This window comes from Saccopteryx leptura, chromosome 7 (genome assembly GCF_036850995.1).
Source record: "Saccopteryx leptura isolate mSacLep1 chromosome 7, mSacLep1_pri_phased_curated, whole genome shotgun sequence".
In the NCBI taxonomy this organism is placed as follows: Eukaryota; Metazoa; Chordata; class Mammalia; order Chiroptera; family Emballonuridae; genus Saccopteryx; species Saccopteryx leptura.
In genome coordinates this window covers 89606356-89633049 of record NC_089509.1, presented here as the reverse complement: position 1 = coordinate 89633049, position 26694 = coordinate 89606356, and the positions used below count along the sequence as shown (strand labels likewise).

General features: G+C 39.8%; 1 protein-coding gene across 27 annotated transcripts in view; it reads right to left on the bottom strand.

The window, feature by feature from the left end:
- The window catches only part of ABI2 (abl interactor 2), a 109333-nt gene that overhangs the window by 63208 nt on the left and 19431 nt on the right, over positions 1 to 26694 (bottom strand). For all 27 annotated transcript variants that reach the window (XM_066345103.1, XM_066345106.1, XM_066345115.1 and 24 more), the window contains exon 2: positions 2881 to 3048. In XM_066345103.1, the coding sequence (XP_066201200.1) occupies positions 2881 to 3048 (168 nt within the window). The remainder of the gene's footprint in view (positions 1 to 2880; positions 3049 to 26694) is intronic.

Genomic DNA, 26694 nt, shown 5'->3' with positions numbered 1-26694 from the left:
AAATAAAAATCAAGTATTATTTTAGGGATGTTCAGAAGAATAAAGAATTCAAGATGGAAGACAGCTCAGAAATGATCTAATCAGTCCAATCAGAACTTTACAGACAAGAAAGTAAAGTTCAAAGCAGCCAAATGTCACATAAGTCAGCTGAAGAAGCTGAAGAACCAAGGTGTAATTTAGACACCTTACCTTCCTGCCTCCCAATACTACTCAGTGTTCATTCCCACTACAATGGAGAGAAGAGCTAGAGCACTAGGAAGCTGAAAAGTGATCAGGTTCTTACCCAGGAGACGGGAAAAGATACTGATGAGGAAGAAAATCAAATAGCTCAGATATGTATCAACTGGTCCTGAACCACTCTACCAGAAAACCCTGACAACTCTTTTTTTTCTTCCTTTCTACTGAATCTATGACACTGGTTAACATATCTATACAGGCTTCAGGTCTGCAATTCTACAACACATCACTGTACACTGACCTTGTACCCCAAGTCAAGTCTGCGTTCATTACCATTCTTCTCCCTATGACAGCTGACACCTTCTACCATTACAAAAAGCATGTGATCTCATCTTTGACCTGACTGAACCTCCACTTCTTTGTTTCTTCAACTCAATCTGCTCTATAAATTCTCCAAACCTAGTATTTTTACCCAAATTGCAAAAAAGATTTTTTACTTAAAAATAAAACAAAATCTAGTCTCAAGACATCTTAGGAACCTTCTCTGGCTTCTCTAAAAACATAATAATAGTTTTAACAAAAGTGTAATAATAATAAATTTTAAGTACCAAACATTAGTGTGTGGGAGGAGGGAGTATGTTAGAGCAAGGACTTCAAAACTACAGCCTCCACGTCAAATCTGGTCCGAGCCTGCTTTTATATGGCCCACAAGCTAAGAATGGTTTTTACATTTTCAAGTAGTTGTTTAAAAACATACACATAAAAAGAATGAGACTGACACCATATGTGGTCCAGTAAACCTAAAATATTATCGGGCCCTTTATAGAAAAACTTTGTCTATCCTTGTTTTAGAGTATTTATTGAGTATTTGATTTGTAAAGAGAAAACATTTTCTCTTAAACTATTGAAGAGTCTTTCAGTCTAAAGAGCATCAAATAGTTCTGAAGTTCAAGTGACTTTTAAAACAAAGAACTCTAGCTTGAGCAGGTGGTGACACAGTGGATAGAGCATCGGACTAGGACGTGAAGGACCCTGGTTGGAAACCCTAAGGTCGCGGCTTGAGTGCGGGCTCACCAGCTTGAACACGGGGTTGCTGGCTTGAGTGTGGGATCATAGACATGACCCCACGGTCTCTGGCTTGAGCCCAAGGTCACTGGTTTGAGCAAGGGATCACTCACTCTGCTGCAGCCTCCCCACATCAGGTATTGTGCCACAACAGAGAATTGATGCTTCTCATCTCTCTCCCTTCCTGTCTGTCCCTACATGTCTCTCTCTCTGTCACAAAAAAAAAAAAAGAAAGGAAGAAAGAAAGAAAGAACAGGGGCCTGAGTTAGAGCTGTCTAGCATATGTTTAAACTGTCTTCGTTTGGAATTGAGTGTCTGAAGGGCAATACCTGAAGAGGTGGGTAATCTATAGTTGTTTAGCAGATTTTAAGTTAATACAGAATAGTATGTTCAATGAGGGATTGAGTAGGGAAAATGGGCAGATGGAGGCTGTATCTATGAAATAAAAATTAAGTTTTAAAAAGATATTTTTAGCACTTCTCTTAAGGATTGAAATTTCTTCCAGTTATGTTTAATGTATAGAGTTCTTTCTTTTAGTTTAATTTTTTTGTGTGTGTGACAGAGATAGAGAGAGGAACAGATAGGGACAGACAGGCATGAAGGGAGAGAGATGAGAAGCATCAATTTTTCGTTGTGGCTCCTTAGTTGCCTTAGTTGTTCATTGATTGCTTTCTCATATGTGCCTTGACCAGGGGGGCAGTGGGGGCTACAGCAAGGCGAGTGACCCCTTGCTCAAGACAGAGACCTTTGGGCTCAAGTCAACATCCATGGGGTCATGTCTATGATCCCATGCTTAAGCCAGCGTCCCCACGCTCAAGCTGGTGAGCCTGCACTCACCAGGGGTTTTAAAACAGGGTTCTCCACATCCCTGTCCAACGCTCTATTCACTGCACCACCGCCTGGTGAGGCTATCACATTTATAGTTTTAAAAGAATAAAAGAGAAGGCCCTGGCCAGTTGGCTCAGCGGTAGAGCGTCAGCCTGGCGTGCGGGGGACCCGGGTTCGATTCCCGGCCAGGGCACATAGGAGAAGCGCCCATTTGCTTCTCCACCCCCCCTCCTTCCTCTCAGTCTCTCTCTTCCCCTCCCGCAGCCGAGGCTCCATTGGAGCAAAGATGGCCCGGGTGCTGAGGATGGCTCCTTGGCCTCTGCCCCAGGCGCTAGAGTGGCTCTGGTCGTGGCAGAGCGACGCCCTGGAGGGGCGGAGCATCGCCCCCTGGTGGGCAGAGCTTCGCTCCTGGTGGGCATGCCGGGTGGATCCCGGTCGGGCGCATGCAGGAGTCTGTCTGACTGTCTCTCCCTGTTTCCAGCTTCAGAAAAATACAAAAAAAAAAAAAAGAATAAAAGAGTATAATTTGGTAAAAGTAGGAAGAAACATGACTAATTTTCACCTCAAGGCTGATTATTTTAACATGACAAATGAGTTTTAATACAAACCATTAAAATCTACTTCCCTATTCACATCATAGAAAAGATAATGGCTCCACAAAAAGAATAAGAACCACTGATTGGGTAATATTGAGTATTTTCCAAATCATACATGTGAGTTAACTTCCATAATAAAGACTGTCAGCATCACAGAATGTCTGTGTTTATTTTGTACTCCTCATAACAAAATCGGAAAATAGTGTGGTCTTACCTGTGAAATATGATTGATTGAAGATTCCATTCTTCGTAGCTGGGATGCCTGGATATCCAGCATCTGCAGTACATTGTTGGCCAAGGTATTTATCAGATAGGCAACACTTGCTAAGGACTGGGTGGTGTAGGCTTTGGTTTCTTCTAGGGCTCGCTGCTTATCTGCTGACTAAGAAAAAAAGAACAATCATTAATTCAGAGATAACCCATTCTATCAATCTAACCAACAATACTCATCAAAAACAATTCTGGCCCTGGCCGGTTGGCTCAGTGGTAGAGCGTCAGCCTGGCATGCAGGAGTCCCGGGTTCGATTCCCAGCCAGGGCACACAGGAGAGACGCCCATCTGCTTCTCCACCCCTCCCTCTCTCCTTCCTCTCTGTCTCTCTCTTCCCCTCCCGCAGCTGAGGCTCCACTGGAGCAAAGTTGGCCGGGCGCTGAGGATGGCTCCATGGCCTCTGCCTCAGGCGCTAGAATGGCCCTGGTTGCAACAGAGCAACGTCCCAGATGGGCAGAGCATCACCCCCTGGTGGGCATGCCGGGTGGATCCTGGTCGGGCGCATGCGGGAGTCTGTCTGACTACCTCCCCGTTTCCAACTTCAGAAAAATACAAAAAAAACAAACAAAAAAAAAATTCTGTTGCCGAACCTACACATACTAGCTAAAAATAATCTGGAAACTAATTCGGTATAATGTAAACCCAACAACTAAACTATTGACTAAGTTCACTAATATTTTCATGTAGAATAGATACACCTTTGTACTGATGCAAATAAAATCTTGAAGCCATTATTTAAAATATGAAATCCACTGGATAACCTGGGCAATGGCAGCAAGTATATAACTTCCCAAGGTCACTGTTTAGAGAGATTTGAGTGTATAAATTCCGGCCTACTTTTTCTATTATCCTGAATTCCTCCTTTCTTTTCACTGTAATATGTGAGATGTGGTTATAATGTAATGTCTGATTAAAGTAATAATGACATAAAAATGGTAATAATCACAATAAAATAAAATTAAAATTTTGAAAAACATCCATTCTTCCCAAGCATCTTAAGTGTTAAAACTCTATGGGACATAAATTGCCAAGTTCTAAAAATCTACTTGAAAACCAGAGAGCACATGGTAAAAAGTGGTTATTTCCAAGATCACAATACAAAGCAACAGTCAAGATACATGTGCTATGCTGCTAAATGCCAAACACCATCTTCTTGCTCTAGATCAGCGGTTCTCAACCTGTGTGTTTTCAATAAGGTGTTATGGCACCTTAATTTTCCGATGGCTTTAGGCGACCCCTGTGTTTCAGTTGTTCGACCCCAGCCGGGGTCACGACCCACAGGTTGAGAACTGCTGCTCTAGATCTATAGAAAGCTTTGGTTCAGCAGAAAGTACACAAGCCTTTGAACCAGAAAAGCGTGTGTGTGTGTGTGTGTGTGTGTGTGTGTGTGTGTGTGTGTGTTTTTCCTGGAGAAGCAGGGAGGCAGAGAGACAGACTCCCGCATGTGCCCAACTGGGATCCCCCCCCCACATGCCCAGCGGGGGGGGATGCTCTGCCCATCTGAGGCATTGCTCCATTGCAACCAGAGCCATTCTAGCATCTGAGGCGGAGGTCATGGAGCCATCCTCTGCGCCTGAGCCAACTTTGCTCTAGTGGAGCCTTGGCTGTGGGAGGGGCAAAGAGAGAGAGAGAGAAAGGAGAAGGGGAAGGGTAGAATAGCAGGTGGGCACTTTTCCTGTGTGCCTTGGCCAGGAATCAAACCAGGGACTTCCACACGCTAGGCCGATGCTCTACCACTGAGCCAACTAGCCAGGGCCCAAAAAACCATTTTCTTAATGTCAGCTCTACTATTTACTAAAATATGTCAACTTGGACAAGGACAGTTTCTCAATGTCCACAATTACAAAGCAGAGAAACGAATTTCTCTATCAATCATTTGAAGTAGCTGTGAAACTCAAAAAAGATAATGCATGTAAAACCACTTTCTAAAACTACAAATCACTATATATAACTATAATTATTTCTTTGAATGGTCATTAACTATTTAAAGTCCACTATGTCTCAATCTCCTTTCTCCCACACATTACAGGAGTCAGAATCAACAATCCTAGATGTAAGTTTTTCCAGGGGAAAAAAAAGTTGATTGAAGCAACAGTTAACAACATAATTAAATGATACCATTTTAATTTGAAAAGAGTATTAGCTTTTTTGCCTGACCAGGTGGTAGCACAGTGGATAGAGTATCACTGGGATGCTGAGGAACCTAGCTTGAAACCCTGAGGTCACCAACTTGAGTGCTGGATTGTTAGATTGAATGTGGGATCATAGACATGACCCTATTATCGCTAGCTTGAGCAAGGGGTCACTGGCATGATTGGAGCACCCACCTCCCGGTCAAGGCATGTATGAGAAAGCAATCAATGAACAACTGAAGTGCTGCAAGTATAAGTTGATGCTTCTCATTTCTCTCCCTTCCTGTCTTCTTGTCTGTCTCTCTTACTCTCAAATAAAAAAAGAGTATTAGCTTTTTATTTTTTCTTCTCGATTCTGATCATCAGTCACCTCAGTTTTATCAATGCTTGAATTAACAACAGAGTTGAAATCAAATTTGGCTGAAGATAAATACTTCAAAAAATGCCATACTGCCTGACCTGTGATGGCACAATGGGTAAGATGTAAACCTGGACTGCTGAGTGAGGTCACTGGTTCAAAACCCTGGGCTTGCCTGGTCAAAGCATATATAAGAAGCAACTACTAGGAGTTGATGCTTCCTGTTCTTCCCTCTACCTCTCTTCTCTCTCTCTCTCTAAAATCAATAAATAAAATCTAAAAGAAAAAAACTTTGTTGTTTTTTTATTAATTTTTAATTTATTGTGTTTACATGGATTCAAGTGGAAACTTCCAGATTCTGGCTGTAGATACAGGGAGAGCTTGGAAGTCATCATTCCATCCTAACAAGTAAAAAGCTGACCAGACTGGAAAAATCAACTCTTCTTGGATTCACCATAAAAAACAGTAAGTCATTAACATTTTTTAGACATTATTCTAAATCAGAGTATTTATTATAGAGAATAATCCAAAATTATAACAATTTATTAGTGTGCTTCAAAGGATCAAGGGAATGGCTATCTGGACAGATATAATTATTTTCTTCAATTATCCTTTTTTATATTGTCAGTATTTGAGATCATCTGAAAAGTAAATATTAATATTAATCATTTCATGCTATGCCTTTATTCCTAGCATATATGTGAAATCATGTGGCTGATTATTGCTGTGTCAAAGATATGAGAGGCCCTTTTATTAGGTGGGCTTTATATATATTTACTTTTTCATGGAATATTAAGGACCCTATAATGTAAAATGTATAAAGAAAAATCTGCCTGACCAGGTGGTGACACAGTGGATAGAGCATCGGACTGGGATGCAGAGGACCCAGGTTCAAGACCCAGAGGTCACCAGCTTGAGCACGGGCTCATCTGGTTTGAGCAAAGCTTACCAGCTTGAACCCAAGGTCGCTGGCTTGAGCAAGGGGTTACTCAAGTCTGCTGTAGCCCCACAGTCAAGGCACATATGAGAAAGCAATCAATGAACAACTAAGGTGTCGCAATAAAAAACTGATGATTGATGCTTCTCATCTCTCTCCGTTCTTGTCTCTCTGTCCCTATCTATCCCTCTCTCTGACTCTTTCTCTGTCTCTATAAAAATAAAAAAATAAAATTTAAAAAAAAGAAAGAAAGAAAGAAAGAAAGAAAGAAAGAAAGAAAGAAAGAAAGAAAGAAAGAAAGAAAGAAAGAAAGAAAGAAAAATCTGCCTGACCAGGTGGTGGTGCAGTGGATAGAGCATCAGCCTGAGATGCTAAGGACCCAGGTTAGAAACTCCGAGGTTGTCGGCTTGAACACAGGGTCACTGGCTTGACCATGGGATCATAGGCATGACCACGTGTTCGCTGGCTTGAGCCCAAAGGTCACTAGCTCACTGGCTTGAGCAAGGGGTCACTGGCTCTGCTGTAGCCCCCTGGTCAAGGCACATATGAGCAAGCAATCAATGAACAACTAAGATGCTGCAACAAAGAATTTATGCTTCTCATCTCTCTTCTTTCCTGTCTGTCCCTATCTGTCCATCTTTCTGTCTCTCTCTAAAAGAAAAAAATCTAACTGAAGATGCTGTTTTTAGTTGATTTAAAACATTGATGTAGGTCACCATGAAGCAGGTGCTCAGGGCATTACTACTCTGCATTCAAGACAGAGGAACATCTGTCCACACAAAAACCTATACATGTCTGACCAGGCAGAGCATCAAACTGGGATGCGGAAGGACCCAGGTTCGAGACCCCAAGGTCTCCAGCTTGAGCGCGGGCTCATCTGGTTTGAGCAAAGCTCACCAGCTTGGACCCAAGGTCACTGGCTTGAGCAAGGGGTTACTCGGTCTGCTGAAGGCCAGCGGTCAAGGCACATATGAGAAAGCAATCAATGAACAACTAAGGTGTCACAATGCACAATGAGAAACTAATAATTGATGCTTCTCATCTCTCTGTTCTTGCCTGTCTGTCCCTGTCTATCCCTCTCTCTGACTCTCTCTCTCTCTCTGTTAAAAAAAAAAAAACAAAACAAAAAAAAAAAAAAACAACAAAACAAAAAAAACCTATATATGAATGTTTATGGTAGCTTTATTCAGCCCAAACTTGGAAAACAACAAAGATATACTTCAATAGGTGACAGGGTACATTTTACAATACAATACTATTCAGCCCTAAAAAGAAATGAGTCATCAATCCATGACAGACATGAAGGAATCTTAAACGCATATGATTAAGAGAAAGAAGCCAATCTGAAAATACTACATACCAATTAAAGTGCAACAATATGTCATTCTGGAAAAAGAGCACGGAGACAGTGGAAAAGATCACTGGGTGGTCAGAGGAAGGGATGAATGGGTGTGACACGGGATTTTTAGGGCAGTGAAAACACACTGTATGATATACTAATGATGAATACATGGCATTATACATTTGTTAAAATCCATAGCATGTATAACACCAAAAGTGGACCCTAAACTATGGACTTAGCATGATAATGATGTGTCAGTGTAGGTTATCAAATGTGCCACTCTGATGGAGGTGTTTCATCTCAACTTTGCTGTGAACCTAAAACCTTTGACATAAAACCTTACACAATATAAATCTTGAAATCATTTATAAAGTTTTCTTAAAATCCTAACAAGATAAAGAGAATGAACAGTACACTTACAAAGTGCCTTAAGTATAAAATTGCTTCCATTTCAAAATACCTACCTTTATCATATTCATAAAAAATGCCAGAATAACGAGACATATATATTCCTACATACACATTTTAGAATATGATATATATTTTTTCTTACTACACAGATGAAAAATATTCTTTCAGATAAAGCAAAGTATAACTTGGAATCTCTGCAGATTCTGTGAATGAGAGAAACTGCAAATAGAACATTCTAAAATTTTTCAGTGGATAAAGGTTTAAAAGACCCAAGGTATAGAGATGCCTGGCTAAGCACCCCCCCCACACACACGCCACTCACACACACATACACACACTATTCCTAAACACACAGAGACACAAAAAAAATAATAAATAAAAGAATAAAACAGGGAGAAACTTAGATTGAAAACATTCCTTATGATCTTTAAGTTACCACAGAACAATTATAAATGAGACAAGCCTGCTATAAGAACCTTCCCAACAGGGTTTTCCATCATGAAATGTGATCTGGAGACACTTAACTGATAAAATTAAGATGTCACTCATAGGAAGTCAAGTGAATTTATAATCAAAGAAAAACTCATTTATCAACTTGAGAATTAGAAGATGTTATAAATTCATATGGAATTAAGGGAAAAATATAAAGGTATATGTAAAAAGACTGATAGTGATCTTTATAAAAATATTTAACGTTTTTGTCTGAGAAGCATTCTTTCATCTTGATAGAAAAGAGAAAATAACTCCTCCCCACCGCATACTCAGCATCTGACCAATTCCAATACTTTGTCCACTCTAAGCTAGAGTGACCTTGTTTGAGAGACAGGACCATAATAGAAACCTCCCTGAATTTTTCAAACTAATTCCAAAATAGAGAGCTTTCTTTTTCTCTTATCTCAGCTATGTGAGGTCTGAAACACATGTAAGGATGTCTCACAGTTCATGGAATACGCCTATTTGAAAGGATAAGCCAACATGCAGAAAGAAGCAGAAATGAGAGACAGAGTCCTTGATTCCAGTAATTCCTGCTTTTTCATGTGGTCTAATTAGTAACTAGTAAATTCACATCTTTGTTATTTTTGTTCAATATGAGTTTCTGTCACTTGAAGCCAAAGAATCTTAAAACACTTAAAAATGCTTTTAATAGTTTCATGCATACTGGCTTCAGTTCTCAATAACATATCACCTTTAAAATACACAAGGTATTATATCATCTGCCTAGACCAGCTATATACAGTCTAACTGGAAACTGAGATAATAAACTTGATATTCACCTACACATATAAAGTGTCAGAGGAGAGAGGGGGGAAGGGGACAGGTGATCAAAGACTAAGCTGTTTGAGATTCAGAAAATAAAGTTACTTGCTCTGACTGTGATTGACTATTTAGGAAAAATTATCATTAAAGCCAAAGTAAAGTTTCTAGAAAATAATGAGAAGATATGGCATTTGGGTTTTTATTCTAGCTCTGCTATCTTATATGGCTGTCATAAGTCACTTATACTCTCAAGGACTCAAGTTACTATATGTTACATTGAAAAGACTAGATTATGACATCAGTTTCAGCTATGAAATACTACAATTCATTTTTGGAACATTATTTGGAAATAGATCATTTAGATTAAACTATACATGCATATCTAAAAAGTGACAAATCACAAGTTTTATAATAGTACCTATTTGAGATTAGGAAAAAATAAATCTGTTTGGTAAATCTGACATGAAACTTGCTTTTTAAAAGCAGATAAGCTCACCTTTACTCATTTGTCTTTAAAAATATTCCAGATACCACCTCTTCCCCCAAAAGTCAGGCAGATATAAGCACAAAAACTCTTGTAGCCCTGGCCGGTTGGCTCAGCGGTAGAGCGTCGGCCTAGCGTGCGGAGGACCCGGGTTCGATTCCCGGCCAGGGCACACAGGAGAAGCGCCCATTTGCTTCTCCACCCCTCCGCCGCGCTTTCCCTCTCTGTCTCTCTCTTCCCCTCCCGCAGCCTAGGCTCCATTGGAGCAAAGATGGCCCGGGCGCTGGGGATGGCTCTGTGGCCTCTGCCCCAGGCGCTAGAGTGGCTCTGGTCGCAATATGGCGACGCCCAGGATGGGCAGAGCATCGCCCCCTGGTGGGCAGAGCGTCGCCCCTGGTGGGCGTGCCGGGTGGATCCCGGTCGGGCGCATGCGGGAGTCTGTCTGACTGTCTCTCCCTGTTTCTAGCTTCAGAAAAATGAGAAAAAAAAAAAAAAAAAAAAAAAAAGAAAAACTCTTGTAATCCTTCTAGTGCTATCCTACTACTTGACAAGTATGATTGAAAAAATTTGAATAACTGCATTTTAAAATGTATTATGAAACACGGCATTTAATCACAATTGTGCCTAGGTGAACCACCCTCCAAACCCCATTAAAATAACAATAAAGAGACATTTTAAAGGGAAACAAAACCACACAAAAAATTATAGGCTCAATCCAAAAGATCCAACTCTGAGGTCGCCGGTTCGAAACCCTGGGCTTGCCTGGTCAAGGCACATATGGGAGTTGATGCTTCCTGCTCCTCCCCCTTCTCTCTCCGTCTCTCTCCTCTCTCTCTCTCTCCTTTTTAAAATGAATAAATAAAATAAAAATAATATTTTAAAAAAACAAAAAGATCCAACTCTAATAAAAATACAAGAAAGAGAAAACACAGCAGATACAACCATCAAAATCATACAAGTTAATTTTCCAGAGCTAAAGAATATAAATGTCCATTAAATGTTCTCATCAGGCCCTGGCCGGTTGGCTCAGCGGTAGAGCGTCGGCCTGGCATGCGGGGGACCCGGGTTCGATTCCCGGCCAGGGCACATAGGAGAAGCGCCCATTTGCTTCTCCACCCCCGCCCCCTCCTTCCTCTCTCTCTCTCTTCCCCTCCCGCAGCCGAGGCTCCATTGGAGCAAAAGATGGCCCGGGTGCTGGGGATGGCTCCTTGGCCTCTGCCCCAGGCGCTAGAGTGGCTCTGGTCGCGGAATAGCGAGTCCCCCGGAGGGGCAGAGCATCGCCCCCTGGTGGGCAGAGCATCGCCCCTGGTGGGCGTGCCGGGTGGATCCCGGTCGGGCGCATGCGGGAGTCTGTCTGTCTCTCCCCGTTTCCAGCTTCAGAAAAAAAAAAAAATGTTCTCATCAAATGATTAGCACAATTAATGAAAAAAAGACCCATATCAAAGAACATCATGAGGAATAACTGATTCAATAAGCTTCCAGAGAGGAAGGTGGGGGTGGGGGGATCACATACAAGGAATCAGAAATCAAAATGGTGCTTGACATCTCAAAAAGAACACCAAAAGCTAGTAGAATATGAAAAAAATTGAAGAATGCCTTCACAATATGAGAAAAAATTCTTTCCAACCTATAATTCTATATCTAGTCAAACCATTAACCTGGTGAAAATTGAATAAGATTTGTCAGCACACAAAATGTCAATTTTTAAAAATATTCCGTGTATTTTTTCCTCAGGAAGTACTGGAGGATGTACATCCTCAAAACAGAAAGCTAAGAAAGAAGCATGGGAAACAGAAAATAGGACCTACATCAAAGAGGCAAAAGGAAATCCAAGATTGATAGCAAAGGAAATTTCTGAGATGACAGCTATGCTATAGGACTAAAATGTTAATAATCCAGACAATCCTGATTGGAGAAGATGATCAAGTGCACCAAGAAATATGTAGGTATCTTGAGGGTGGAAATGAAACTGATAATGAGAGAAAATTCTCTGTGGATATTTGCATTTCTGTACCCTATGAAAGCAGAAGCACTGGTAGTCTTGTTCGACTATCCGTTCAAGGACATCTGTCCACTCTCCCTCGCCATATCGCAGTTCACTTTTTGCAGTCTCACTGTATCACGGATTTTTATATTGTATATATCTAGTTTTGTATCAGATTTTTACTGTGGGATTTTGTGGTATACAGGTATTTTTATATATTATTTTAATTATTTTTATGGTAAAATAAGCAAAATAAGTGCAGGAAAGGTTACTAACAGTGTGGGAAAGGTTTATAAGAGTGTGGGAGAGTTTACAAAGCCTTAAAATATATATATAAATAGTAAAATAAATATAAGGTCGCTACTTCACAGACTTTCACCTGTCGCGGGGGTTCTGGAGCCTAACCCCTGCGATAGACAAGGGACCACTGTACAGAAAGGTCTTAGAAGACAAAAAAAGCATCTCCATCTTTAGCAAAGGGAAGGCATGCTTACTAACCAAAATAAAAGATTCAGGTTCCCTAAATTCAAGCTTCCTTCCAAAAAATAATCCAATACATATGAAGATATCACCTGGCACTCTTCATATCACACTGTAAACTGGGGTTTGGGGAACAAGCACAGTGTAAGAAGATGCTGATCTTCTGGCTAATGGTATTCCTGTGAGTAATAAAGTCGTATGTCTCTGACCCAGAAGTCTCATATCTTCTACCACATCAGTCACTGTAGCTGGCTGTTAGTCCCAGATAGGGTTAAATTTCAGATCCTTCACAGTTCTTGACAACTGCTAGATTACTGATATGTTTTATACTATGTTGAGGTAAGATTTATACATCCAGGAGAGGGTTTAGAGACTATAGATAGATACATAATTAAGCAAGCCAGCCAAAAATGAGGTATTTATTAGCGCCAAGAGGGAAAATATACTGCTTACAAAAATTAGAGGATATTTTATCACTTCATTTCATTTTGAAATATCCCCTAATTTTGTGAGCAGTATATTTTGCTTAAGAAATATAATCACCCTGACCAGGCAGTGGTGCAGTGGATAGAGCATCAGATTTGTACACGGAGGACCCAGGTTCAAAACCCCGAGGTTACTGGCTTGAGCGCAGGTTCACCTGGCTTGAGCATGGGATAATAGACATGACCCCATGGTCACTGGCTTGAGCCCAAGGTCGTTGGCTTGAGCAAGGGTCACTTGCTCTGCTGTAGCCCCCCCACCCCTGGTCAAGGCACATATGATAAAGCAATCAATGAACAACTAAGGTGCCACAACGAAGAATTGATGGTTCTCATCTCTCTCCTCTCTTGTCTGTCTGTCCCTATCTGTCCCTCTCTCTGACTCTCTGTCTCTGTCAAAAAAAAATAACTAATTAATTAATAAGTAGAATCAGTCTACTGTATGCTTAGCTGTGAATATTTAAATGCAAGTAATAAACATATGAATAAATCCAAAACTGGTATAAGTTATGTTGAGAAGATGAGAAAAGGTGTAAGAAAACAAGTCACTATTTGTTAAAGAAATGTCCAAACATTTGGATATGAGTATAAACATATGGAGATAAACATCTGGACATATGGAATAAAGGTAAAGGGGTACTCTTGGGGGTTATTTTTATTGACATCCAGTAGAACTGCAATGTTGAAAATAATCAAATCTGTGCTAATCTACATTATAGTCATTAAACATGTGGCTATGGAGCTCTCGAAAGGTAGCTAGGAGAAATATAAAAATGAATTTTAAATTTAATTTTTAATTAAATTTAAATAGCCATATAAAATCAATATACAAAATCAAATGTATAATATTTTATACAATAGCAATAAACAATCAAAAAACTAAATTAAGAAATCAACTCCATTTACAATATAATCAAAAAATAAAATACTTAGGAATAATTTTTAAAATACAAGTGTTGGACTTCAACACTGAAAATTACAAATCATTGAAGAAATCAAAGGAGTCCTAATTAAATGAAAAGACCTTAATGTTCATGGATCATCTCGTATCATTAAGATGGCTCCCCAAATTTATCTATAGAGTCAACACAATCCCTATCAAAATCCCTGCAGCTTTTTTGGCAGAAATTAACAAGTGATCATAAAATTCGTTGGAAATTCAAGGAATGCAGAGTAGCCAAAATAACCTTGAGGAAGAACAATGTTGAAAGATATATATATTACAATTTCCAAACTACAGAAGTAAAGTAATCAAGGTGCTGTCGTACTGATATAAGACTATGAATCAATGGAATAGAATTGAGAGTCCATATGTTCCAAGATCCTTAATTTTCAACCAAGATGTCAAGATAATTCAATAAGGAAAGAAAAATCTTTTCAACAAATGATGCTAACATAACCAGATACTCATATGCACAGGAATAAATATGGACTCCTACCTACATACAACATATACAAACATTAACTCAGAATGGATCAAAAATCTAAATGTAAAAGTTAAAACTGTAAAACTCTTAAGATAAAATGTAAAAATAAATCTTTGTGACCTTGATTAGGCAATAATTTCTTAAATATAATACCTAAAGCACAGAAAAAATAATAGCTGTAAGAATTCATTAAAATTTAAAATTTCTATATCAAAGGATACCATCAAGAAAATGAAAACCCAGAGAATGGAAGACAATATTTGCAAATCTTGTCTGATAAGACAGTGGTCCCCAACCTTTTTTGGGCCACGGACCAGTTTAATGTCATAAAACATTTTCACAAACAGGCCTTTAGGGTGAGACGGATAAATATATCACGCGACCGAAACAAGCGTCAAGAGTGAGGCTTAGACAGATGTAACAGAGGGAATCTGGTCATTTTTTTAAAATAAAACATTGTTCAGACTTAAATATAAATAAAATGGAAATGTAAGTTATTGATTCTTTCTCTGTGGACTGGTACCAAATGGCCCACAGACCAGTACCGGTCCACGGCCCGGGGGGTTGGAACCACTGTGATAATAAGGCACATATATCAAAAATATAAGAGCTCATACAATGAAAAAACTAAAAAACAAACCTTTTTTATTTTTTTTTTTACAGAAACAGAGAGTGAGTCAGACAGATAGATAGGGACAGACAACAGGAACAGATAGAGATGAGAAGCATCAATCATCAGTTTTTCATTGCAACATCTTAGTTGTTCATTGATTGCTTTCTCATATGTGCCTTGACCACGGGCCTTCAGCAGACTGAGTAACTCCTTGCTCGAACCAGTGACCTTGGGTCCAAGCCGGTAAGCTTTGCTCAAACCAGATGATCCTGCGCTCAAACTGACGACCTCAGGGTCTTGAACCTGGGTCCTTGGCATCCCAGTCCGATGTTCTATCCACTGCGCCACCGCCTGGTCAGGCAATCCATCCAATTTCTAATAAACAAAGGATTTCATTTTTTTTTTTTTTTTTTTTTTTTTGGACAGAGGCAGATGGAAAGGAGAGAGATGAGAAACATCAGTTCTTCATTGTGGCACCTTAACTTTTCATTGATTGCTTTCTCGTATGTGCCTTGACCAGGGCAGGGAGCTACAGCAGAGCGAGTGACCCCTTGCTCAAGCCAGTGACTTTGGGCTCAAGCCAACAACCATAGAGTCATGTCTATGATCCCACACTCAAGCCAGTGACCCCACGCTCAAGCTGGTGAACCCGCACTCAAGCTGGCAAACTCGGGGTTTCGAACCTGGGTCCTCCACATCCCAGTCTATTGCTCTATCCACTGCGCTACCACCTGGTCAGGCTGTACAAAGGATTTGAAAAACATTTCTCTAGAGAAGCTACACCAACGGTCAAAAAGCACATGTAAAAGTGCTCAATGTCATTAGTTGTTAGGGAAATGCAAATCAAAGCTACAAAAAGGCTACCTAATACCCATTAAGATGGCTATAATCAAAACATACTGGTGAGAATGTGGAGAAACTGGAACCCTCATACAATACTAGTGGGAATGTAAATTGGTGTAACCACATGAGAAAAGTTAGGCAGTTCCACAAATGGTTAAACATGAGGTTACCATATGACCGCGCAATTTCACTCTTAGGTATATACTTGAGTAATGAAAACACATGCCCACAGAAAAGCATACTTGAATGTTTATAAAGTTATGTATCTTATAGTAATATGTTATAGTAGCATTATTCACAACAACCACAACATGAAAACAATCCAAAAGTCCTTCACCTGAGAAGTGCATAAATAAAATGCCATACATCCATTCAGTCACAAAAAAGAAAGTACTGATACAAAATACAGCATGGATGAACCCTGAAAACATGCTAAGTATTAATAAATAAAAAGTGGAAACAAAAGGCCATCTGGTGCACAATTCTATTTACATGAAATGCTCAGTACAGGCAAAATAAAAGTACATTAGCTAAGAGGAAAGGAGGTACAGGGTTTCCTTCTGAGGTAACCAAAGTGTTCTAAAATTAACTATAGTTATGGTTGTACATATGTGTGAAGACACTAAAAATCCCTTAACTGCACACTTTAAAAATGGGTAATCATATTACATATGAATTGTATCTCTATACAGTTGGAATCATAGACTGACATACTACAACACAGTGAACTTTGAAAACATTGTTAAATAAAAGAACCTAAACACAAAAGTCACATATTATATGATCCCACTTATATGACATGCCCAGAACAGGCAAATCTATAGACACAGATAGATTTGTTGTTGCTAAGGGACAGAGGAGGAAGAGGATGGGGATATGACTGATAAAAGCTATGAGCTTTCTTTTTGGAGCAACTAAAATGTTCTGGAATCAAGATAGTGGTGATGCCCTGGCCGGTTGGCTCAGTGGTAGAGCGTCGGCCTAGCGTGCAGAGGACCTGGGTTCGATTCCCGGCCAGGGCACATAGGAGAAGCACCCATTTGCTTCTCCACCCCTCCGCTGCGCTTTCCTCTCTGTCTCTCTCTTCCCCTCCCGCAGCCAAGGCTCCATTGGAGCAAAGATGGCCTGGGCGCTAGGGATGGCTCTGTGGCCTCTGCCTCAGGCGCTAGAGAGGCTCTGGTCGCAATATGGCGACGCCCAGGATGGGCAGAGCATCGCCCCCTGGTGGGCAGAGCGTTGCCCCATGGTGGGCGTGCCAGGTGGATCCCGGTCAGGAGCATGCGGGAGTCTGACTGTCTCTCCCTGTTTCCAGCTTCAGAAAAATGGGAAAAAAATATATATATATATATATATACAAAAAAAAAAAAAAGATAGTGGTGATGATTGGACCATCTTGTGAATATACCAAACATAATCTTACTGTACACTTTAAATGGATGAATTTTAAGGTATGCAAAACAGATCTCAATTCAAAAAAATTTAAATGGCCAGTAGCTTCTATACTGAACAGCACTGACTCCCTAAATTCAAAGGAAGTGTTCTATGAGCAAGAAAGACTTTTGTCTTAAGCCATCTGGGAGGCAGAGGTTGGGAAGGAAAGGGAAGTAGACATTTAAAAATAGCAAAGAAGCATTAAACATTGGACTGTAACTGCTTAAAAGTTTTTAATATAAATGCAGTGTTCCAGGGACAGATGAACTTCAAAAGAAATGTTTAAACTCTAACGGCATAAGCATCTAGATTTATAAAAAGAAGAACATTACAAGAGCATTTCCCAGACTATGCTGTGGTATTAATAATTTGTTGGGCATCCAAAAATAGTTTGGAGAACTAATATGTGTCATGAAATATTACATATAGGTAAGTTAAACACGTTTCTTTACTGCAAGACTTCCCCAAACACTTAAAATGATAGTGTGCTTTATAGGTCCAAAAGGGGCACATTATGCAGTATCCACTTTACAACATAAATATTTTTACATATTATGCAACGTTAGTTTGGGGAAATACTGGACGATATGATTCCAATGGCTCTGTCAGCTTCAAAGTTGAATGATTCTTAGAAACTTTTTGCTCCACTTTTTTGTTCTTTAATTTGGTTTAAAGATAAATTAGTAATTGATGAGAAAAAATAGCCATTTACTTCTATATAAATATCCTTTAGGTTCTTAATGTTCTAGGTCCTAGTTATAGAAATATAAACTATAATAATCCATATTACAGAATACAACTACATATAAATTAACTACAGCCTAAGTACATACAAATATTATATAGGCATAATTACTGTGACATTGTGATGTTAACTACTAATCCCTTCTACTTAGGTTAGCGAAGTGGCTGGACTATTGTCTGTCCTAAGCAAGAATTTCTTGTTTTATTACATTGATTTCAAATTTTTCCCTATACATTTTGATATCTCACGAGTATTTAAACCAAGACTCTTCTTGGTGAAGTATATAGTAAGTAGCACCGGAAGAATTTGGTAGAGCCTGACCAGGAGGTGGCGCAGTGGATAGAGCATCGGACTGGGATGCCGAGGACCCAGGTTCAAGACCCCGAGGTTGCCAGCTTGAGCGTGGGCTCATCTGGTTTGAGCAAAGCTCACCAGCTTGGACCCAAGGTCACTGGCTTGAGCAAGGGGTTACTCGGTCTGCTGAAGGCCCGTGGTCAAGGCACATATGAGAAAGCAATCAATGAACTAAGGTGTTGCAACGAAAAACTGATGATTGATGCTTCTCATCTCTCTCCATTCCTATCTGTCTATCCCTATCTATCCCTTTCTCTGACTCTCTCTCTCTCTCTCTCTCTCTGAAAAAAAAAATTGATTCTTTTCTTTCTTTAAACATTTATGTTTATTGGAGATGACAAACTGTCAACAGGCTTAGGGTGTTCAAATCCTACATATTCCAAAAAAAGGACTGACCTTTGAACAGATCCTGGGAGAAAGGGGCAAATCCTAAAAATACTTTCCCGGTAAAAGAAACTAACTCTGTATACTTGGAGCACAGGCCCACATCAGCTATTTCATTCACCAGAGGCTCTGGGACATAATATATCAATTTGACCGCTGCCGGCGGGGGCTAAGAAGCCAAGTAATAAGGTTAGTCACAAAGGAGCTCCATTCCTACATGAATGAGCCAAAAAAACCTGCACACACCAGGACTTGGATAAGCTTCCCTGGTTGGTAATACATACTGTAAGCAAACATTTTGTATCTCTATTTAAAACACTAAAAAACAAGAGATATGACATCAAAGAAAAAAGTTTTCATCCCAAATAAAATACAAAAAGGGGCTGTATCTAGGACAATGTTAGCATCAAAATAATTAAAAAATGGATAATAAACCGCCCTGGCCGATGTGAGTTAGAGCATACATGGTCCAGATACACAAAGATTGAGGGTTTGATCCCTGGTCAGGGCAAATAAAGGAACAGATCGGGGCCCTGGCCGGTTGGCTCAGTGGTAGAGCGTCAGCCTGGCATGCAGAAGTCCCGGGTTCGATTCCCGGCCAGGGCACACAGGAGAAGCGCCCATCTGCTTCTCCACCCCTCCCCCTCTCCTTCCTCTCTCTCTCTTCCCCTCCCGCAGCAGAGGCTCCATTGGAGCAAAGATGCCCCGGGCACTGGGGATGGCTCCTTGGCCTCTGCCCCAGGCTCTAGAGTGGCTCTGGTCGCAACAGAGCGACGCCCTGGAGGGGCAGAGCATCGCCCCCTGGTGGGCGTGCCGGGTGGATCCCGGTCGGGCGCATGCGGGAGTCTGTCTGACTGTCTCTCCCCGTTTCCAGCTTCAGAAAAATACAAAAAAAAAAAAAGGAACAGATGGATGTTTCTGTCTTTTTCTCCCCCACTTCCGCTTCCTCTAAAATCAATTAAATTAAATGTAATTTTTAGTAGATTATAATCCAATGAATAAAATGAGCTGAAAAGTTTAATAATGAAATATATACACAATATCAAAGTATCTTCCCATAGATACTTATAAATCACAAAAAGAAATATTTCAAGAATAATTTTACCAGTGGAAAAACCTGTCACATAACTGTAATCAAGTGATTAAAATATTGTTAATGATGAAACAAAATGAATCATTCATGCCTGACTGAGCAGTGGTGCAGTAGACAGTGTCGAAATGGGATGCAGAGGACCTAGGTTCGAAATCCTGAGGTTGCCAGCTTGAGCACAGGCTCATCTGGCTTGAGCGCGGGCTCACCAACTTGAGCGCAGGGTTGACTGTGGGATCAGAGACATGACCCCATGGTCGCTGGCTTGAGCCCAAAGGTCGCTGGCTTGAAGCCCAAACATCCCTGGCTTGAGCCCAAGGTTGCTGACTTGAACATGGGGTCACTCGCTCTGCAGTAGTCCCCCACCCCCACCCCAGTCAAGACACATATTAGAAAGCAATCAAAGAACAACTTAAGAGCTGAAACGAAGAAATTGATGCATCTCATCTCTCTCCCTTCCTGCCTGTTTGTCTCTATCTGTCCCTCTCTCTGTCTCTGTCAAAAAAAAAGAATCATTAGTAATAGGACAAACTGAAATCAAGAACTTGATAGGAAGGAAGAAAATAATACACCATCATTTCTGTGATATTCCTACCACAACTACATTAACTTGGATCTAGTGATGAAGAAACACATTGAAAGATACTATTCAAAGAAAAATAACTGCCTGTAACCCTCAAAAGTGTTATTATGATCATAAAAATCAAAGAAAGCTGAGGAAAACAAGGAACTATTCTAGACTGGAGTAGACCAAGTTTCACAACAAATAAATGTAATATATTTCTGAACTAAATTCCTTTTTAATAAAGTACATTATTAAGCCTGACAGGTGGTGGCGCAGTGGATAAAGTATCAGTCTGGGATGCCATGGACCCAGGTTCAAAACCCCGAGGTTGCCAGCTTAAGTGTGGGATCATAGACACGACCCCATGGTCGCTGGCCTGAAATCCAAGGTCACTGGCTTGAGCAAGGGGTCACTTGCTCTACTGGAGCCCCCCGCGCCCTGGTCAAGGCACATAGGAGAAAGCAATCAATGAACAACTAAGGTGCAACAAAAAATTGATGTTTCTCATCTCTCTCCCTTCCTGTCTCTCTCTCCCTATCTGTCCTCCTCCTTCCCCTCTCGTGCACGTGTACGCTAAAACTAAAATAAAATAAAGTACATTATTTAGACAGTTGGTAAAACTTGAATAAGAATATGAGGATTTAATAGTAAAATATATCAATATTAATTCCTGATTTTGTTGGCTGTTTTGTGATTAACTACAAAAGTATCCTTGTTTATAGAAAAAACTCAATGAAGTGTGTTTAGCAGTGATGGGACATCAGGTCAGCAACTTATTCCAAATGGTTCAGGGAACAAAAAAGTTATTAATTTTAATTTAAATTAATACTAAAAGAAATACCTTACTTCATCCAGATGGGTGTTATTAAATTATTGTTGAGTTTAAAATTTTGAGGAAAAGTTTCCAACAACTTAAGGTTTTGTTATAATTAAATTTTGTTCATAAATCTACTCACACACACCTTTAATTATCCTGTCAACAAACATAATTAAACATATCAAAAAAACCTTCCATAGTCATTTCTTCATATAAAAAGCTTGTATATAAATCATGCCTGATTCTTTTTACCATTTTCCTTAAGCTAATTACCTCCTGCATGCTTCATACCAATTAAAATAATGGCTGAGTTTTAAAGAACTTTCCTTGTTTAATCTGGAATGAATAAACTTGTAAGTACTACACTGAATCTTAAATACATTTATTTTTACTTAAGATGCAGTTGCTAAAACTTTTCTTTTTCAAGTTATTTTTCATGTTAATATGGTAAACCTGGTTAATGACCAAATTTTAAATATCTAGAAAGCATCCAAGTGGCACAATTCTGAAAACATTACAAAAAAATAACTCTTATATGTGAATGCTCCTGACACAACTGTCTGACCTGAGACAAACTGCCAAACCAAAAACTCATTGCCAAGATAAGTAGTTAAACAAGCAACTACAATTTCCCAGTTTGAAACCTAAGAATCTTAACAGTTAGATGTTTTATATATATAATACACAGTTTAAGAATAAACCTAAAGTACTTCCAAACTATAACCTCATTCGTATGTACAGTGATTTCTATACCCAGCTCTCCAAAGCAGGGACCACAGCTTTTATATCTGGTCTCTCAATTGACCAGAAAGGCAAGCACATTGTAGAAGTCAATAAATGTCTGCCGATTTGGTCTTCACTTTCTGTTGCACTTTTTCCTTGGCAAGTAATTTCATCATGCCACTTAGGAAAAGTTATGGTTATCTGTATACTGGTCCTATTCCCATTATGGGATTATAAACCTGGATGTATCTTGAGAACAGAAGTCAGAGTTTATTGATTTCTTTTTAATTTCCTAAGCCACCAAAATCTCACATAAAATAGTAAGTATTAATTGAAACCAGTGCACATTTGATTTATCGACAAAACTGGAATAAAATCAGCCATCCCATTTTCAGATGAAAAAAGCAAAAAATACCAAATAAGTTACTAAATATAGAACTGCAGAACCAAGTTTAAATCTCATAATATTTACACTAAAAAAAAAAAAAAGCTTTCACCCTGGCCTGCTGGCTCAGTGATAGAGCATCAGCCTGGCGTGTGGAAGTCCCAGGTTCAATTCTCAACCAGGGCACACAGGAGAAGTGCCCATCTGCTTCTCCACCCTTCCCCTTTCCCCTTTCTCTCTCTCTCTATCTCTTCCCCTCCTGCAGCCAGGGCTCCATTGGAGCAAAGCTGGCCCAGGTGCTGAGGATGGCTCCATGGCCTCCGCCTCAGGTGCTAGAGTGACTCCAGATGCAATGGAGCGACGCCCCAGATGGTCAGAGCATCGCCCCCTGGTGGGTTTGCCACGTGGATCCTGGTTGGGCGCATGAGGGAGTTTATCTGACTGCCTCCCTGCTTCTCACTTCAGAAAAATACAAAAAAAAAAAAATGTTTTCCACTCAACTCACTTCTATGGTTTGGCCATGAACCAAACCTATCACTTTCTTGCCTTCTTTGTAACAGCTCATTACTCTAAGGCAGGCATCCCCAAACTACGGCCTGCGGGCTGCATGTGGCCCCTGAGGCCATTTATCCGGCCCCTGCCACACTTCCGGAAGGGGCACCTCTTTCATTGATGGTCAATGAGAGGAGTACTGTATGTGGCGGCCCTCCAATGGTCTGAGGGACAGTAAACTGGCCCCCTGTGTAAAAAGTCTGGGGACCCCTGCTCTAATGATATGCAATGCCTCCAAATAAACTAACAACAACAAAAGTACATGATGTACATCTTGGATTAAAGAAGGAGAGAAAAACTCCATTTGATACTCAACAGGAAAAATTACTACCTAAATAAAGAAAAACTACACAAAACTAAATTCAAGCTCAGTAATAATGAATTAATTAATTTAAAAATCCACTATAGAATACGAAGTGGGGTAGCAAAGCAAAACCAAGGGCATTAAGTATAGGGTCAGTTACTGGGTCAATTTTATAATCTAATACTGCAAGAGACCAAGATGAAAATGTAACGAATGACACACTCCCTCCTTCCTGTCAGGTTTACTACTTTACACCTGCTCTCCCTAGAGTAAGCTAGCTGATCTTTTTCTACTTTATAGGTCAGTATCACTTACCTCAAAGGCAAGATATTAACTAAAAATAGATAGAAAGATGGGATAAGAAAAAAAGCACAAGTTTACAGAAAAATTTTTACTAAATCTAAGACAAAAAGGAGACAGAGGAGTCAAAGACTTTAGGAATTAATAAGAAATATGCTGTAGCCCTGGCCGGTTGGCTCAGCGGTAGAGCGTCGGCCTAGCGTGCGGAGGACCCGGGTTCGATTCCCGGCCAGGGCACACAGGAGAAGCGCCCATTTGCTTCTCCACCCCTCCGCCGCACTTTCCTCTCTGTCTCTCTCTTCCCCTCCCGCAGCCAAGGCTCCATTGGAGCAAAGATGGCCCGGGCGCTGGGGATGGCTCTGTGGCCTCTGCCTCAGGCGCTAGAGTGGCTCTGGTCGCAATATGGCGACGCCCAGGATGGGCAGAGCATCGCCCCCTGGTGGGCAGAGCGTCGCCCCATGGTGGGCGTGCCGGGTGGATCCCGGTCGGGCGCATGCGGGAGTCTGTCTGACTGTCTCTCCCCGTTTCCAGCTTCAGAAAAATGAAAAAAAAAAAAACAAAAAAAAAAACAACAAAAAAAAAAGAAATATGCTGTATTTGTGATTGAACAGTTCCAAAAATGGATAAACCTGAAATATATAGCAGATTACTATTTATCAATTCCTCACTTTCCTTCTTATAGTTGATGTATTCCTTCAGTTAGTAACATGGTATCATACAGACGGGTCAAAGATATGCTTAATTTATATCTCCAAACTGAAATATGTATTTTCAAAACACAACAAAGTATTGTTTTTTATTAGTACAAACCTGAAAAAGATGCCAAATATAAAAATAGCATTTGGCCGACTACTCTGGTTTGTTCATGTCAGCAACACTAAACTTCTCAAAGGTTTAAGTAGTTGAGAAAGAAATTATTATGAAATTTTATTTGATAAAGTCCATACAGAGATACATCACAAACTTTTATCACAAGCAACCCCTTCTTATTAAAAAAAAAGAAAATTATAAAAAATTATATTATATTTAGTTTTCATTAGAATATATTTTTACTACTTACAAGCAATTACTGGAACAATTTGGGGTTTTGGGGGAGATGTAGAAGAGGGGAGAGGAAATGGTAATGAAAGGAGACTTGACTTGGGTGGTGAACACAAAATACAGTATACAGATGATGTATTACAGAATTGTACACCTAAAACCTATATAATTTTATTAACCAATGTCACCCCAATAAATTCAATAAAAAATAAATTAGCATTGAATAAGTTTTATTTCTAAAAATAATATTCACAACAGTCTTTACTTGTAAATACAACATGGAGGTAAGATCCTTTCTAACCAAAGCTTAAAGCACATCTGGGAAAGTATAAATCAACAGTAACATTTGGCATTTCAAGACACAGGAAATTAAAAATACCTCTAAATTCTTGACTTTATAGATTAACAAAAATCTATTCTTCCCATAAGCAGTGACCTTGGAAATGATTTGCTATTCATTTGACCTAGAAAATCCCTACAAAACCATGCATATCAAGACGTTCAAATCTTTGTTCACTTCAAGAGCACTCATGAAACTGCCCAGGCCATCAAGGGTATTCATAACCAAAAAGCCACCAAGTATCTGAAGGACATCACTTTACAGAAGCAGTATGTGCCATTTCATTGTTACAATGAAGTTGGTAGGTGTTGCCAAACAAACAGTGGGGCTGGGAACAGGGTGGGTGCCCCAAAAGAGTGAATTTGCTACACATGCTTATAAATACAGAGAGCAATACAGAACTTAAGCGTTTAGATGCAGATTCTCTGGTCATTGAGCACATCCAGGTGAACATAGCTCCCAAGATATGGCTGAAAATTTATTTCTTTTATTTTTTAATTTTAATTTTAATTTTTTCCCAATGAGAGGAGGGGAGACAGAGAGACAGACTCTTGCATGTGTCCCTACCAAAATCCACCCAGAAACCCCCATCTGGGACTGATGCGCTGCCGTTTGGGGCCATGCTTGAAACCGAGTTATTTTTAGCACCTAAGGCAGAAGCTCCATGGAGCCATCCTCAGTACCCAGGCCAATGCTCTCAAACCAATTGAGCCATGGCTGCAGAAGAGGAAGACAGAGAGAAGGGGGAGGGGAAAGAGAGGAAAAGCAGATAGTTGCCTCCTGTGTGCCCTAACCAGGAAACACCAAGGACTTCCACACACTGGGCTGATGCTCTACCACTGAGCCAACCAGCCAGGGCCACGGCTCAGAATTTACAGAGCCCTGGGCAGATTAACCCATACATAAACTCTCCCTGTCACACTGAGATGATCCTTATTGAAAAAGAGCAGGCTGTTTCTAAACCAGAAGAAGAGGCTGCACAGAAGAAAAAGATATCTCAGAAGAAACTAACGAAACAAACTTAATGGCCCAGGAGAAAATTCAGCATCAAATACATGCTAATAAGAAGCAGGAAAAAAACCCTGAAAATATTAAACTCTGAAATCTAATAAAACAAGGCTATTTGAGAACTTAGGTATTTTCTCCTCAATTCTGAAATAGTTTAAACTATAATTACGAACACTGGAACAATTACTTACATATTGACTTCCCTTTTCATATTTACATTTTTCTCCACACACAGTTATCAGTATCCATACTGAGGAAAATGTTAAAGCACAGATAATCACACATATAAATAAAAATTCAAGTTATAAAGGACATCAGAGGCCTTCCAATTATGCCTCTGCCTTACACATGAAAAAAAAATGACAACATATACTCTAATTCAAAGGCAAGAAATATTAGTTTCAATAAGCAGGAGTACATGTAAGTCAGAAGATACCATCTTAGCATGGCAAATATAGATAATAATACTGTACTGCATATACAAAAGTTGCTAAGAAAATAGATCTTAAAAGTTATCACAAGAAAAAAAAATCTGTAACTGTGCAGACACACATTAACTAGAGTTTTTGTGGTGATATTTTTGTAATATATACAAATATCAAATCATTATGTTGTACACCTGAAATAAAATTTTATGTCAATTATACATCAATAATTAAAAAATAAGCAATAGTACATAAATACATTCTAGTTTCTCTCTATACACAAATGTCTTAATAGTAACAAAAGTATTACAACATCTGCAGAGGCAAGGGGAAAACAAAACATAATGAAAATTCAATGAAATGGTTTGTACTATGCTAAATAACTTTTTTAAGATTCCAGGAGTGCAGTGGTGCAGTGGATAGAGCATCAAACTGGGATGCGGAGGACCCAGGTTCGAGACCCCGAGGTCGCCAGCTTGAGTACAGGCTCATCTGGTTTGAGCAAAAGCTCACCAGCTTGGAACCAAGGGTGCTGGCTCAAGCA